We start from the raw sequence: 16347 nt of genomic DNA, 5'->3' as shown, positions 1-16347 counted from the left end.
CACAAACTAGTTTAACAAAGCAACTCACGTGTAGTTCACCATAGTCTGGCATGGTAGACGTTCATTGTGTATTTTGGCAGGTTTTGCTCACATTCCACAATTGATTCTATTGTGACACATGGTGAAGTATTTCCATGATATCTCCAGGACTTGTCCTTTTACATTAACAAACATAACAGCAACGTTGCCTTCTCCCACCCATCATTGAAGCATTTAGGTATGTCTATAAAAGCAATCCAGTGGTAGAACTCATATTGGCTGGGGTGATTGACCACTCAGCATGGCGAGGCTATCAGCCTTCACCGGTTTGGGTGGTTAGTTGTACTGGCGTGAGTGCTGCAGGCTATTAGCCTGCACTTAAGGCACATGGGAAATTGTGCTATATTTCCTACAAAGAGTGCTTTATTGTATGAATAAAGCACTATTTGCAGTGCAATAAAACACTCTTTGTGATCAATAAAGCACTGTTTGCCCTAAAGTGTACTTTATGAAATTTAAGGTACACTTTTCCCTTTGATCTCGCCCACACAAAGTTCTATAATGTTTGATATTGATTTAGCTACTTACGTCACATTTCCATATCTTATCACATGTTGTTATTGTTACAGACAACTCACAAGAGGACTTCACAATATGGTCATTATTTCTTGTCTACTTGGGAGTGGCCCTACCAGACTTGGCATACAGGGACACCAATTTCCTACCCAGCCTTGAAGGTGAGCCATCAGTCATGTTTGTGTTGTGGACACACATGAATTTTGACAGCAAGTCATGATAATCTTAATGATGACTTGTTGACTATTGTATGGAGTGTTACATATAACGTGGCTGGTTTTATGAAAATGGGTCTTCCATATGTGTCTAATTCTGTCAACTTGATAGGTTTCTCCTTCCATCATGCTGTGCCATAACTTAATTCTGACTACATTTCAAACCAACATCCATTTCCGTTATGTACATATAAATCACCAAATTACGTAAATTTAATGTGTATGGAAGAAACTTTTCGTGAATCTAATTACTTGCTTATAAAGTTAGACATTCCTCAATAATGCAAAACAGGCTCAATGCAACATCTCACTTGTGAGGGAACCACTCATGACTGTGGTAGCCCTCGGCTGCGAGTAATTTTGTACCATACCACTCAGTGCTCTAAAGACACTCTAACATCGTTTGCATAAATACGTGTGTACTGATCCCATTCTGTAATTTCAGGGTATACCCTCTTTCAATATTTAGATTTTAGTCACTTATAGTGAGTTACTTGGAATAAAGAGAGATTTGTAGCGGAGAGCTTAGAGTATTTGAGCTGCATATTGCATTCAAGTACAGTGTTGTAATAAATCTGTACTGTAGTCAAATATTATATGTGTGTGTATATTCCTACCACAGGTCATGATAATAATGCTCACTGTTTGGCCATTGCTGTGAATGCTCTAGCTGGAGCAATGTTTGCTAGTTATGGTGCCTTCAACCAGAAGCAACGAATGAAAGAGTTTCTTGTGGTAAAGTTTAATGTAGTGTGCAGAAGACAATGTATAGAAGCTTTGAATTAGTAAGACAATGGTGTAGCTACCATTGAGGTATTGGTAGAAAAGAAAGATACTGACTTTGAATGACAAAAAAAATTTTGTGCTGTGTATAAATGATTGAGATACTCTAATAGAACAGTCAGAATTAACTTGACTCTAATATAACAGTCAAGTGTGTGTGTGTGTGTGTAACTTACAAGTTTTCAGGCTATTCCCTTGTTTGTGTTGGTGCTGTGCTTGTCTTTAATTTATCACTGCATTCTTTTATGTCTTCCTTTGTTCTCAATATAGTTCACATCTTCTCGTATTATGAAGTTGGCTGCTGAACCAGAAAGGGAGAAGGATGCACCAAAGTCACGAGAAGCTGTTTACTTACTGCTAGACCTGGTAATAAGTTTGGTTTATATTGTACGTATGTTCAATAAAAGAATTATAATTCTTGTCTTACTGTTTTGTAAAGGCATGAAAGGGTCATTCATGCATGGATTTTGTTAATGTGATTTAAATGACATATAATTTTGTTATTATTATTGTTTTGCAGATTGTATCAGAATCCCCCTACCTTACCATGGACATGTTGGAGAGGTGTTTCCCCTATGCCTTGTTAAGGGATGCCTACAGCAGTGTATACCGCCATAGTCACATTGTAAGTGAATTAGTAATAGTACATTATTTAAAGGAATCCAAGCAATATTAAGTATTTGATACAAAGCAACATAGCTCTGTGGGAAAATCCCTACACTGGCATGTTATAGCAATTCAATGACAAAGTAGGGATTTTCCCACAAACCAATGTTGAAATAGCATCATTCATCTTCGTTTTACTACTTATTATTACTTGTTCATTTTAAATTTTTTAATATACTAGATTTTTTATGGCTACGGTATGATATATGCATGTGACATTTATTGATTTATCGAGTATGGTTGTTGTATTAGGGCGACTGCTAGAGTATCTTGAGTGGGACTGGACGTACACAATATGCTCCTTCCTGATTACTTCCGTATCTCATTTTTGTTTTTATCTGGTTTATATACCAGTTAGGCACTGGAGGGCGAACGCTGGAGGCAAATTTCTCTCAAAATTGCTTTACGACATGCAGTAGCTCTGTTTCAAAGCTTATCTGGAGGAGAATTCCCTCAGACCCCTTCCAGTTAGTGACAATACTGAGCACTAATCCAAACACAAAAGCAAATGTTTGATCATGAAGTGAAACACACACACTGTTGGTCTCAGATTAGGGCTAGTTACAAAAATATAGTTTTGTAGCCTCTGGAATGGGTAAGCTTGCAAGAAAAGTATAAACCGCTAGCAGAAAAATAGGTAATAAAAACAATGTAATATGTAAATTCTTCGTTGAGATACTCTAATAGAGCAGTCACATTAGATGTCAGACACACTTCATTTTTTACAGTGAATTCATCGCACAGTTTTGGTCACAACCCACAGTCAATTCTATTGTGACACATGGTGAAGTATTTCCGTGATATCTCCAGGACTTGTCCGTTCACATTAACAAACATTACAACAATGTTACCTTCTCCCACCCATCATCGAAGCATTTAGGTATGTCTATAAAAGCAATCCAATGGAAGCAGTTGTGTTGGCTGGGGTGATTGACCACTCAGTGCGATGTTGACTATCAGCCTCATCGGTATGTGTGATTAGTCATACTGGCTTGAGTGCCGTGAGCTATTAGCCTGCACTAGAGCATGTGGGCAACTGTGCTTTATTGCCCACTAAGAGGGCTTTATTGCAATAAAGTACTGTTTGCCTGAAGTGTACTTTATGAGATTTAAATACACTGTTTCCTTTGATCTCGCCCACGCAAACTGAAAGTTCTATAACAATAAAATAAATCCATTACTGGATTAATAAAAAGTACGTAAACTAGATGAACATAAAATTGAAACTTTTAGAAGGAGAATAGGGTGAAAAAAGCATGAAACAAGAATGGATTGCTGGGATACTAATGTAAACTCATATCCCTATTTTGACTCGTTTTAAAATCACGGAGTATGTAACTAAAGATTTATAACAGAGAGGTCCTATCATGCAGGCAATTTTTTGTTTTGCTTTTAGACTGATTTTGGACTGCTTTTAGGGACACATTTTTATGAAGCTTTTTGACTGCTTTATTAAAGTATTTGAACGTTCTATTAGAGTATATCAATCTTTTCAGGCCCAATCGAAGAAGAGTAATTTCGGTGAGATATCACTCCGAGGCCACAGACCGAAGGAGGGGGTTTCAGCCTCATAGAACCCCTTTCTGCTCACATATATTAACTATGTGCTTGTAATCATACCTGTTCCAAGACTTCATAGTGTCACTTATTGACAATAATTTCATAATGTGAAGGACACATAATTAGTAGTACACATAATTCATGGTTGTACGTTCAGTGGTGTGTGTGCGCATGTGAAATCAACGATTTAAAAAATTTGGTCATGCAAATTGTTCATCTACAGTATGTATTATAATGTCATGTTGTTTCATTTTCTAGCCAAAGGCAAAGAGCAAAGTAGCAGAAGACACCACCTACTAGGTGGTGTTAGTAGAGCAGTGTTTATTATTGTAAACGTTTTCTATTTTCAACCAGCACACACACACACTATATTACTATAGCTGTATGGAACACAGGAGGAACTGTGTGTGATGTTGTGTCATTTTGACATTATAATAGTTAGTGTGGTGATTGTATGTGACTGTGATGGGTAATAATTGTGAGTTGAAAAGTAAACATTAGCAATTGTTGTGAGCATGTGCCTTAATATGTACTTACATGTCCCATCCTTCCCTCTTTTTGTCATTTCATTTTATTTAAAGTTTGTAAAGTTCTACAGTTGATCAATATCAGTACATCAATAAAATGTACATAGTCACAATACAAAAGCTAATGAGTGTCATACAACATGTGGTGTGTATAGTGATATGTGTAGTGTTGTATCTGTCACAATGAAGAGTGAGTATGAATTAGTGAGTGATACAATCCTTGGGACGAATCTTCATCTCAGTGAAGAGTACATGGGCATTTACTTGAGGTGGTTGTTGGTTGGTGTTGATATGGTGACAGTGATTGTACCACCATCCACTCTTGTAGGTAGGTGCACAGTAGTTACTACTTCTAGACTTACCATTGCCATTGTCTAGAGTACTAAACTTCATCCCATTGAGTGAATGAGATGTAAAGTAATCAGTACCTTCTCCAGTAAACCCTCCAATAGTCAGTGGGTATTCTTCACTGGCACTTCCTACACTGAACTGATTGTAGTGGAGGTAGGACCAGGTCTTGTCATTCTTTTGATAATCCACTCTCATTTCCCATTGGCCAGTTTGTGTTAAAGTATTCATCAGTTTAAGTCCAGCCCAGAAGTCATTATTGAGGTCTCCAAATCCATCTTCATATTCTTTCCAGTTCTTGTTGAAACTCAGTTGACTATTCTTCCTGTTTCTCTGTATCAAAATCCATCCTCCATCATCAGTGGTCATGTCACAGTAGACAGTAGCGGTATTAAATGTTCCCATACTCATCTTGTATACTCCATTTTGTACTCTTCCAGGTGGATAAGCTCTGAGATCACAGCAAGTGTTGATTAGTGCTGAAACTCTAGTAGTGTAATGGTTGAGTGGGTTAGCCCCAACCAGTAGTAGTGACAGTGTCAGTATGACAAGCTGTGTAATGATGTTCATAACTGTTGTTGTAGGTGATAATGTCTGGCAGATCAGCTGGAGTAGAATGAAGACAGTTACTAGAAGCTTGTTATTGAGCTATAGTCCAATAAGTTCCACTGTACAACTTGTCAGGATCCTGCTCCTGTTTTCTTCCTCTGAAGGCTAATTTTTTTCCTTTCTAGTCTTTCTGCTTCTTATATCCAGTAGTAGCTATTTATACTAAATGTGTAGTGTATAGTTGTGTAGAATATCACCAAATAAGGAATTTTGTGGTTCTATTATTTCCTTATTAGGTATATCCAATGGTACACCATAGTTCACATAAACATGTTGTAGGACTACCCTATAAGTGTTATTCACTGACTGTCACTAGTTGACTGTTTCCCCTAATATGGTAAGGCGGTCACTTTTATGAGCATGTGAATATACAGTATGTAGTGGTAGTCAGTGCATGTTAACTATGTATTACCAAATATAAACAAAATAGCTTTTCCAGAATTTTGTACTGTAGCCTATTCTTATACGCAAAAAGAAGTTGCATACGAAATGCGTGTCGCATAATGCTTAACAACTGTTGCTAGCCAGCCATGCTTGAGGGCAAAGCACGAAGGCTGCAGTCATTATCAATGGTTAAATGCAGGACAGGACATGTTCTCTAGGTTAGTCACTTGCATAAACTAGGATAACCATGGTCAAAAGTTTATAAGCATTAAAATGTATCAAAAATTAATAATGCACTTGTCTGTATTAAACCTAGTTTTCAATACTTGTTTCCAACTTAATCCTAGCATCTGACAGTGATACTCGTTGTTGGCAACTCGCAGTGACTAACCAACAGCATTTGCCTCATTCGGTCCCTTTTAAACTTTCCCCAAGTATGGCTGACTAGTAACAGTTGTTAAGCATTACTGACACAATGCAAGCTCTCTATACACTAGGTTAATGCTGTATTTGCTGATACATGTAGTTCACTAGCTAGCCAACTGTTGCTAAAAAATAGTTTGAATAGCGAGAGTTTTCCATGAAATGTATGAAGTATTGGTATGAAATGTATTCTTAGAATCAGGTGAACAGAGTCACATAAAACTGTCGATCTATGGGCGCACCAAACATGTTCTCATGTAATTTGTATGTGTTTTAATGCCACAATTGATACATGGTCAGGCCATTCAGGTGGCCATTATATAGCCTAATTACTTTATACGTACATATAAGTGCTCAATAAGTGTACATAATCATTTACTTGAGGTGGTTGTCTGTTGATGTTGATATAGTGACAGTTATTGTACCACCATCCACTCTTGAAGTTAGTTGCACAGTTAAGACTACTAAGCTTATCATTGTCATTGTCTGTAGTGCTGAACTTCATCCCATTTAGTGGATTAGATGCAAACTCATCACTACCTTCTCCAGTAAACCCTCCAACAGTCAGTGGGTATTCTTCACTGGCACTCCCTACACTGAACTGATTGTAGTGGAGGTAGGACCAGGTCTTGTCATTCTTTTGGTAATCCACTCTCATCTCCCATTGGCCAGTTTGTGTCAAACAATGAATTGCTTCAAGACCATACCAGAAGTCCTGATTGAGGTCTCCAAATCCTGCTTCATATTGAATCCAGTTCTTATTAAAGCCCACTGTACTATCCTTCCTGTTTCTCTGTATCACAATCCATCCTCCACAAGTAGTGTTCATGTCACAGTAAACATCAGCAGTTACTGTATTGAAAGGAGATGCACAAGTACAATTTGTCATCTGGTAGACAGCAGAAGGTGCTTTACTGAGTGTAAAGCCAGTGAGGTCACTGCAACTGTTAATAGTTATCAAGTCTGGACTGCATTTGGTCTTGAATGTGTTGTACTGTTTGAGGAGGTTATCACAGTATTGATCAGCATTGACCAGTAGTAGTGACAGTGTCAATATGACAAGTTGTGTAATGATGTTCATAGCTGTTGTTGTAGGTGATAATGTCTGGTAGATCAGTTGGAGTAGAATGAAGACAGTTACTAGAAGCTTGTTATTGAGCTATAGTCCAATAAGTTCCACTGTACAACTTGTCAGGATCCTGCTCCTGTTGTTTTCTTTCCTCAGAAGTTGACTTTTCTTTGCTTTTGCAAATCAAGCCAAGTTGTAGTAGCTATTTATAGCTAATGTATAAGTACTGCTGTGCACAACATCACCAAATATGGTAACCTGTTACAATTTTTTACATTATAAAATTACACAAACAAATCAACTTACTCATGTTACAAACAGTCACATTATGGTTAAACTTTGAATGGTATCTGGTCAGTATATTAAATTGTGGTCCAATACCATATAAGGAAATAGCTGATGATCACTGCCAATAATACTGTCTTATTATAACAGTTTAATGTACTGTAACTACAGTACTTGTTTAGCCATATAAGAAAACAATACAGTTGATGTATATAATTGTATGTATCATTATTATAGTTGCATCTCGTTTGTTGCATTATTTATAACTTATTACAGTGGAACCTCAGTTATCCAGACCCCACTTATCCGGATTCTCGGTTAACCGAACCACGGAAATGACTGCTCTATTAGACTGTTCTATTAGGCTAGTTGAAATGCTGATATTTTCAAAAATTTTCTTCATGCTATTTTAAGGTTATTTATACACAGTTTCAGAGATATGGACTTTTCAGATTTATGGACCATCTCTGGTTCCAAGGGGTTCAGATAACTGAGGTTCCACTGTACTACATGGGCTTTAACACATCTGAGATCACATCTTGTCAACGTGTTACTGTAGGAACCAGCTATGCTGCAATGTTCAAATGCAATGTGTTGTGCTACGTACACGCCAATTATGCATGCTTACATAATGGGTGATGCATCAAGTAACACTGATTAGCATAATAATAGTGTCATAATAGTGTTTGCTTGTGAAATTGCACACCACAAAAATATTACTATAACTCCAATAGAGATAGCTATCAAGTAGTTACAGTGTACTAGTATATGACGTGACTAGTCATATGACTGTTTTTATTGGAGTGAATTTATCAAAGATTATATGGAAAACTTATACAGTGCTCCCTTGATTATCCAAACCTCTGTTATCCGAACTGTAGAAATAGCTGCTCTATTAGAGTATTTTGTATAAAATGTATGTTCAGTTAGATAGAGTAAACAGGGCTCTGTATAAATTAATTGGATTTGATTATCTGAACTATTTGATTATCTTGGTAGCACGGGGTTGGATAATCAAGGGAGCACTGTAGTATGTACAATTTTATAGACAGTGGTTAACAAGCTTCTCAACCTCAATCTGGAGAAATGTAAGATTATGCATAGTAGTAAAATTCTACATACAAGTTATACAATGGAAACATCTGCTTCTCCCAGGTCACAGGTAGAACTAAGTGAAGTCAACTTTGAGAAAGACCTCGGTACATGGACTACCTCTTCTTTGAAGCATTCTTTACATTGTGATAAAGCTGCTGCAAGTGCAACAAGAGTACTAGGAATGCTTAAAAGGACTTTTACAATGATTTTTAAAGAGTTGTTTATCTTTTTGTATAAGACCTATGTAAGACCCCACCTGGAGTATTGTGTTCAACTTTGGTGTCCATGCCTAGCCAGAGATATCGACACCTTGGAGAGAGTGCAGAGAAGAGCGACCAAACTTGTCCCCAGACTATCCAAACTTCCGTATGAATCCAGATCAAGAGAGCTTAGAATCTACTACCTGTATTATCGAAGGAAACATGGAGACCTCATTGAGACTTATAAACTATTGAACGGCTACTACAATATTGACTGGTCTAATTTCTTTACACTAAGTACTGTACACAACACAAGAGGCCATTATTTGAAACTTTAAAAAAATCAACCAGACTGCAATTGAGAGCAAACTTCTTTAGTCAGAGAGTTGTCAATGAGTGGAATTCCTTACCATCCAATGTAGTCTTAGCACCTACTATATCAGGGGCGGATCTAGGATTTATAAAAGGGGGGGGCTAACTGAAGGTCTAGGAACTAGGGGGGTCTGGGGGCATGCCCCCCCCCCCAGGAAAAGTTTGAAAAATAGATGCTAAAATACTGCAATTTGGAGACATTTCCACATAAAATTCATAATATTTTCTGCCTGTAGATATTTTATATACTGCCTTTAGATTATAGGTATGGCTCTCTGAAGATTTATGCTAATGGAAAAGTTTGGGTAGGTACAGACAACCAAGTACATGATGCACCCCTCTCACAATTGCACAACACTGAATAGGTGCATGTTAGAATAATAATGTTGAAAGTGGAAAATTTTGAAATTTGAACAATACAGGATTGAATCTGAGAGTATTTTCAATGGAAATTGTGTACCTGAATTAAGTATTGCCATACATATTAACTACACAAGTAGATGAATGAAGCCATTTAAACAGACCAATGCACTTCATTGTACGTATAGGTACAGGCAGATTTGGAAAAATTCCATAACAGAACCAACTGCATGTTTCCAGTGAATGTTCTATTAGAGTAGTTAGCTGACTGCTCTATTAGAGTATCTCGATCTTGTACACCTCCAATGCTGATTCGGGTTCTTGTTGCATAAACTTAGCATAAATCCACTGATAATGCCTTGGAAAGATGTTTATCACTGCTAAAATTTCCTGGGATCAGGAAACATGCAGTACAGTGCAGAATTTCCTATAGAATATCCTGAAAAACCAGGAAAGTCTATAGGAAATTCTGCCCTGTACTGCATATTTCCTGATCCAGGAAATTTTAGTATTCTTCCAGTGTATAAGGTGGTTTTATGAGTGTTTGTATTATTAGTGATCATATAATTATGCTAAGACAAAATTTCATCATAATACTCAACATATTGATCAAGTAAAGCCTAAACATGAAAGGGGGGTTCAGCCCCCAAAGCCCCCTCCCTGGATCCGCCCCTGTATATCTTCATTTAAACAAAAACTTGATGAGTTCTGGAAAGTTACAGGATATGGATATGAACAAAGGCCTGGGACCTAAATATTTATTTTTGAATTATTATGCATGTACATCCACATAAATAAATAAATAATAATAATAAAGCTAAAATTACATGTTTCAGACTCCCTATTTGCAGGTTTTAGCCTTTTCACAGGTCCCTAGTGGGATAGAATTTAAAAAATAAAATATTTTCAGAGAAATTACTGCCAACTTTATTATCAAAACATGGAAATTGAACATGTTAAATTAATTTCGAGTACTGCTGTAATAAATAACATGCTGGTGCACGTTGTGTGTCAGGCTCAAACTTAATCGTGTGAAAAGGGGTCTATTACATACATCAGAAAAGGCTAGCTATTGACTTGAAATTTGATCAGTAGTGAGTACCAACGCAGCATAGTAGATGGAGAAAATTTCACGTTAATAGCTACTTTATCACTAAGTCAGCTAAATGGTCTCCCATGTAGGGGGATGCATGTGGAAGACCCCATTTTCAATTCCACAAACCCGATCACAAAGATTGATAACCCTACAAGCTTGTGAGTCACTGTTGTAAGGTAAAAAAATGTTGTAGACTATTGAAATTTCTATCAGTTTTACAGCTTTATAATTAAAATACTCTAATAAAACATTAAAGCTAACTGTACACAACTTCTCTAAAATTTCTCCTGGTTTACATTATGTAGCATAATGTTCTGCCTTTTATACTAGCATTAGCTCCTTTTGGATATTAAAACAATATCCTAGCACATTATAATCTACAGATGCCTTATGTAAGCCTCTAATAGAATACACAACACTTTCTCACCATTTGGAGTAAAATTATAGTAAAATTTACATATCCAAAGTTCACACATAATAATCTATAAATTAACACAGTATATTAATTTTATTATGAGAATGTATGTACTGTATAGTGTTCTGTAACATGTGGATACATGTATGTGAAAATGTTAACATTGGAATGTTAAAGTATTGACATATATCAGAATCAAGACACACGATAGTGTGTCGTGTGGTCCAAGAAGCCGGCACGCCACACCGTGAGTATATTAGGTTCAATCCTGGACAACTGTCTTTCTTACTAAGAGCTGCTTCTGATACACTACCAACAGCAGTTAACTTGAGATGATGGTACATTCAGTTTGACGTACACTGCACGTTATGTGCATCCTTTCGCCCTACAACAGCTCTCATCTTAGGTGGTTGTCCTGTGGCACTAACTCAACAGCGCTATACATATAGGCATGACAAGGTTCTCTATCTTATGGCATCTTGGCTTGTGGACATTTTTGTCGGCTTTTCATCAATTCAAGTGTATGCAGACATACATGGCTTACGAGCCAGTGAAGGACCTCAAGGAACTGTACCATCAAGCCTACTGTTCACACCTTACAGGCCAGATATTGTTGTCTACAACTCTGAAGCATCTACCCTGGCTTTACTAGAACTGACTTGTCCTTTGGACTTTGAGCATCATATTCAGGAAGCAAGATCCAGGAAGCAAAACAAGACTGAATATTTACAGCTGCTTTCAGAATTTGACCGCTTACAAATTCCTAACTATTATGAAACAGTAGAAATTAGTGTGCTAGGTCACTATCTGCCTAGCAGTTAGTGTTGTTTCAGTTAACTGTAACTAAAACTAAAAGTACTTTTAGTAAGGTGAATATATTTAAGTTAACTAAAACTAAAACTATAACTAAAACAAATGTATATAATCACTAAAACTAAAACTATAACTAAAACAAATGTATATAATCACTAAAACTATAACTATAACTAAAACAAATGTATATAATCACTAAAACTATAACTATAACTAAAATCAAATCTATATTATTACTAAAACTAAAACTATAACTAAAACAAACGTATATAATCACTAAAACTATAACTATAACTAAAATCAAATCTATATTATTACTAAAACTAAAACTATAACTAAAATCAAATCTATATTATTACTAAAACTATAACTAAAATCAAATCTATATTATTACTAAAACTAAAACTAAAACAAATGTATATAATCACATAACTATAACTAAAATCAAATCTATATTATTGATTTGTCTCCAGAAGAGAAAGAAATTAAGCGTTACAAGCAAGAAAATTTTACAATTGAGCTTGAAGATGATCCGTTTTACTTTTGGAATTGTATCACTTATTTCCCTCTTATTGCAGCTGTTGCTTGTGATGTATTATGCATACCTGCTTCAACAGCCCCTATTGAAAGAATATTTTCTACAAGTGAGGAATCGACATCTGGCAAATGCAACAGACTTACTGATAGTAACTTGGAAAGGGAAGTTCTACTAAGAAAGAATAAGGAATATCTGTGACAGAGATTACGTCAAATGCACTGAATTAAGTGTTGTATTAATCTATATTATAAAAAAAATTGACAGGTCTTTTAATACAAAGATTTTGTATTACTAAGCTGGAAAAATGGTGCTGAAATTATAACAAGAGTTCCATTCACATAAAATTTAGTCACTTGGTGCTTACTATTAAAGCTAAACAAGATTTTCTTATGCACAACTAAGGCCACACCAAGTCAAACCTTAGTTTCTGGTCACCCGCCCGCATGGAAAACTGGAACCCCAGTTTATGAGGACTATTATTAATATTACAAGCGCTTAAGTGTACGTGACCAAGGACAGTGATTTTTAAACACTGCAAAAGATCGAGATACTCTAATAGAGCAGTCAGGGATTCTAATAGAGCAGTCACACTACCCTTAACTCTAATACTAGAATAGACAGATACTACTATAACGTTTTTGACTTGTCCTTGATTAGCTATATAGCTAGCTATTAGTAATGCTTCTGTTGTCAGTAGGTAACTTCAGTACAGTATGTATGTAGCATTGATCACTAGCCTAATGATCAGATATAGCTACCATAGCTTTAAACTTTCCTAACAATTCAGATGTAGTTCTCTAATGATTAGTCTAGTAACTCTTCTAGTGGATCTAAACTTGGACTTCCTTATCACTGATCACTGATATACTGACTAGAAATCCGGTAATGTTTGGTGAGCTCAAACTTCAACTTTTCCATGGTTACATAATTGCAAGTATGGTCCTAAATTAGCAAGTGCATGACATCCCTTAGTTAAAACATTAACTTAGCTTTCCCACATGATCACTGAAAAGCACTAGCCTGGAGCACTCAACAACTCAACTCAAAACTTTGACAGCTACTTTACTCAAGGTTTACTGTATAGAAGGCTGGAAACGCATGCATATATAGTTGGCTAAGACTTCACATTTGAAAGAGTTTCTGATGATGTGTTAATATAGCTTTGGATTATTATTAGCTAGCTAATAAATAATAATTTCCTGACATAGCTAATGAAACATTTCATTTGTAAAGCAAAAGTAGCTACATGAGCAGACCCTTCCTTAGTGTTAGCTACACATTGTTGTGCTCAGCAGTGTAGCTAGCCATCAACAATTTTCCTGGTGCATTTTGTAGAAGCATAATTAACTACTTATGCTATAAGAATGTTGGTTAAGTTTGGTTGTAAACTCAATATGAAATGGGTAAATTGAGCAAAATTAATAACATTACAGTATTACTGGTGTATATGTAAGAGTCTATGATAGTCCTGAAGTCCTGATCATCCGCCCGCCCGCATCCTTTTGTTGGTTAGGGAGTGACCAGAAACTAAGGTATGACTTGGAGTGGCCTAAAACTATAACTAAAAGGTTTTCAGATACATAACTAAAACTGTGTCTAAAACTAAAAGGTTTTCAAGTTTTTAACTATAACTATAACTAGAACTAAAACATTTTCATGTACATAACTAAAACTGTAACTAAAACTAAAAGGCTTTCATGTTTTAACTATAACTATAACAAACTAAAAGGTTTTCATGTTACTAACTATAACTATAACTAGAACTAAAGATTTTGATGTACATAACTAAAACTAAAAAGTTTTCATGTTTTTAACTGTAACTAAAACTAAAACTAAAACAACAAAAAGTGAATAACCATAACTAAATCAATAACTAAAAAGAATTAAGAAAGATTACTATAACTAAAACTAAAACTAAAATTATTATTGATAAAACTAGCTACAACTATAACTACAACTAAAACTAAAACTCCGTACTAAAACAACACTACTAGCAGTATTCACGCTTTAAAGAGTTTTATTGATTTCACTCAGCCATCTATTGCCACCAAATCTAACATAAGACAGACTCTAGATAGAGCAGCCAACACTTGCATTACATGCTCACAACGAATTTTCTTGGCTAGGAACTGCAGTGAGTGGTCTCCTTAATTTGTAACTACTAATCACTTTTTTTTTTGTATGTATATATGTATGTATGTATGTATGTTTGTCAGTTTTGTTCTTGTATTTACCTTGCCGTGCCCACACAGATCTTTTACTACGATCTGATTGTGGTCGCACGAGACCGAGGTCGCACATACTGTAAGCTAACTCTACTTATTGTGTTTTCTCACAGGAAGAAAGAAAACGCAATTTCCACACCTATGTAGCTCTGTGATCCCTTATCCGATTGGAACTAAATTTGCTACAGACGTGCCGGCCAGTTATGGGAGTCTACATACCAAATTTGCAGAGAATCGGTCCAGCAATTTTCGAGATACGAGCGAACAAACTTTCGTTTTAACTCCTTCGTTTTTTTTCTTCTTCTTCATCTTCATTTCGCACACTTCGCAAAATCCGCCATAAAACACGAATGCGTACTCGGATAGGACTGAAATTTGGCACACTTGAAGAGCTCATTAAGGCGGATCTCAGTACCAACTTTGGTAGGAATCCGATGAGCATTCACGGAGTTATTACCGATTATGCGCGTAAAATAAGGTCGAAGGTCTGTCACACCTACAGAGTAAACCCCTTGTAGGAATGAGTTGAAAATTGATATGTAGATGGAGTAACCATCGTAGGAGTGCCTTTTGGTGGTTTGAAAGGAATTGAGATAAAGACCATGGAGATATGACACAAAACCCAACCTGTGTCAAAATCACGCGATCGATTTTTATGAATAAAAAACTATTAGTTTTCACATCTACCAGGCAAACCGCTTAGAGCAATAAGCTGAAAATCAGTATGTAGCTGGAATAATCATCATAGAAAGTCCTTGCAGTAGTACAGAAGAATCGGATTACAAACCACTGAGTTATGATTCGAAAGGCAACTACGTGTAGCAAATGCGAGATCGAGATACTCTAATAGAACAGTCACCCTATAATAGAGGTTTATAACTTACTCCATTATAGAATTATATTACATTGCAAGATATTCAGTACGGAATTCAGCTACAAACAGTTAATCTGATAGACAATACAGCTACATGCAAGTCACCCTGTAGAGAGTTCATCTAGAAACAAGTCACCCGTAGAGAGATCAGCTAGAAGAAGTCACCTTGTAGAGAGTTCAGCTACAAAGAAACCATCATGTAGAGAGTTCAGCTGCAAACAAATCACCCTGTAGAGAGTTCAGTTACAAAGAAACCACCATGTAGAGAGTTCAGCTGCAAACAAACCACCCTGTAGAGAGATAAGCTAGAAGAAATCACCTTGTAGAGAGTTCAGCTACAAAGAAACCGTCATGTAGAGAGTTCAGCTGCAAAAAAATCAATCGCTCTGTAGAGAGTTCAGCTAGAAGAAGTCACCTTGTAGAGAGTTCAGCTGCAAATAAATCACCCTGTAGAGAATTCAACTACAAACAAATCACCCTGTAGAAAGATTAGCTAGAAGAAGTTACCTTGTAGAGAGTTCAGCTACAAAGAAACCACGATGTAGAGAGTTCAGCTGCAAACAAATCACCTGTAGAGAGTTCAGCTAGAAACAAGTCACCCTGTAGAGAGATCAGCTAGAAACAAGTCACCCTGTAGAGAGTTCAGCTAGAAGAAGTTACATTGTAGAGAGTTCAGCTACAAAGAAACTACCATTTAGAGAGTTCAGCTGCAAACAAATCACCCTGTAGAGAACTCAGCTACAAACAAATATACATGCCCTGTAAAAAGATCAGCTAGAAGAAGTTACCTTGTAGAGAGTTCAGCTACAAAGAAACCACGATGTAGTGAGTTCAGCTGCAAACAAATCACCCAGTAGAAAGTTCAGCTATGAACAGATCACCCTGTAGAGAGTTTAGTTAGAAACAATTCATCCTGTAGAGAGATCAGCTAGAAG

The 16347-nt window shown here is 36.3% G+C and overlaps 2 protein-coding genes across 2 annotated transcripts in view; one reads left to right on the top strand and one right to left on the bottom strand.

Moving 5' to 3' along the window:
* Positions 1–4268, top strand: part of LOC136253521 (nck-associated protein 1 homolog) — a 33275-nt gene extending 29007 nt beyond the window's left edge. Inside the window, exons 26-30 of the mRNA XM_066046194.1 lie at positions 609–716; positions 1393–1505; positions 1824–1919; positions 2074–2178; positions 4038–4268. Coding sequence (XP_065902266.1) covers positions 609–716; positions 1393–1505; positions 1824–1919; positions 2074–2178; positions 4038–4079 — 464 coding nt within the window. The 3' untranslated portion in view covers positions 4080–4268. The remainder of the gene's footprint in view (positions 1–608; positions 717–1392; positions 1506–1823; positions 1920–2073; positions 2179–4037) is intronic.
* A 239-nt stretch (positions 4269–4507) lies between these two features.
* LOC136253520 (uncharacterized) lies at positions 4508–7151 on the bottom strand. Its single transcript, XM_066046193.1, has 2 exons — positions 6450–7151; positions 4508–5206 (listed from the first exon to the last, which is right to left on the bottom strand). The coding sequence occupies exons 1-2, from the start codon at positions 7149–7151 to the stop codon at positions 4508–4510; spliced, it is 1401 nt and encodes a 466-aa protein (XP_065902265.1).
* Between the last annotated feature and the right edge of the window lie 9196 nt (positions 7152–16347).

This window comes from Dysidea avara, chromosome 4, assembly GCF_963678975.1.
Source record: "Dysidea avara chromosome 4, odDysAvar1.4, whole genome shotgun sequence".
Taxonomy (NCBI): Eukaryota; Metazoa; Porifera; class Demospongiae; order Dictyoceratida; family Dysideidae; genus Dysidea; species Dysidea avara.
Note: the sequence above shows the minus strand (reverse complement) of the source record. Positions and strands in the feature narration are given on the sequence as shown.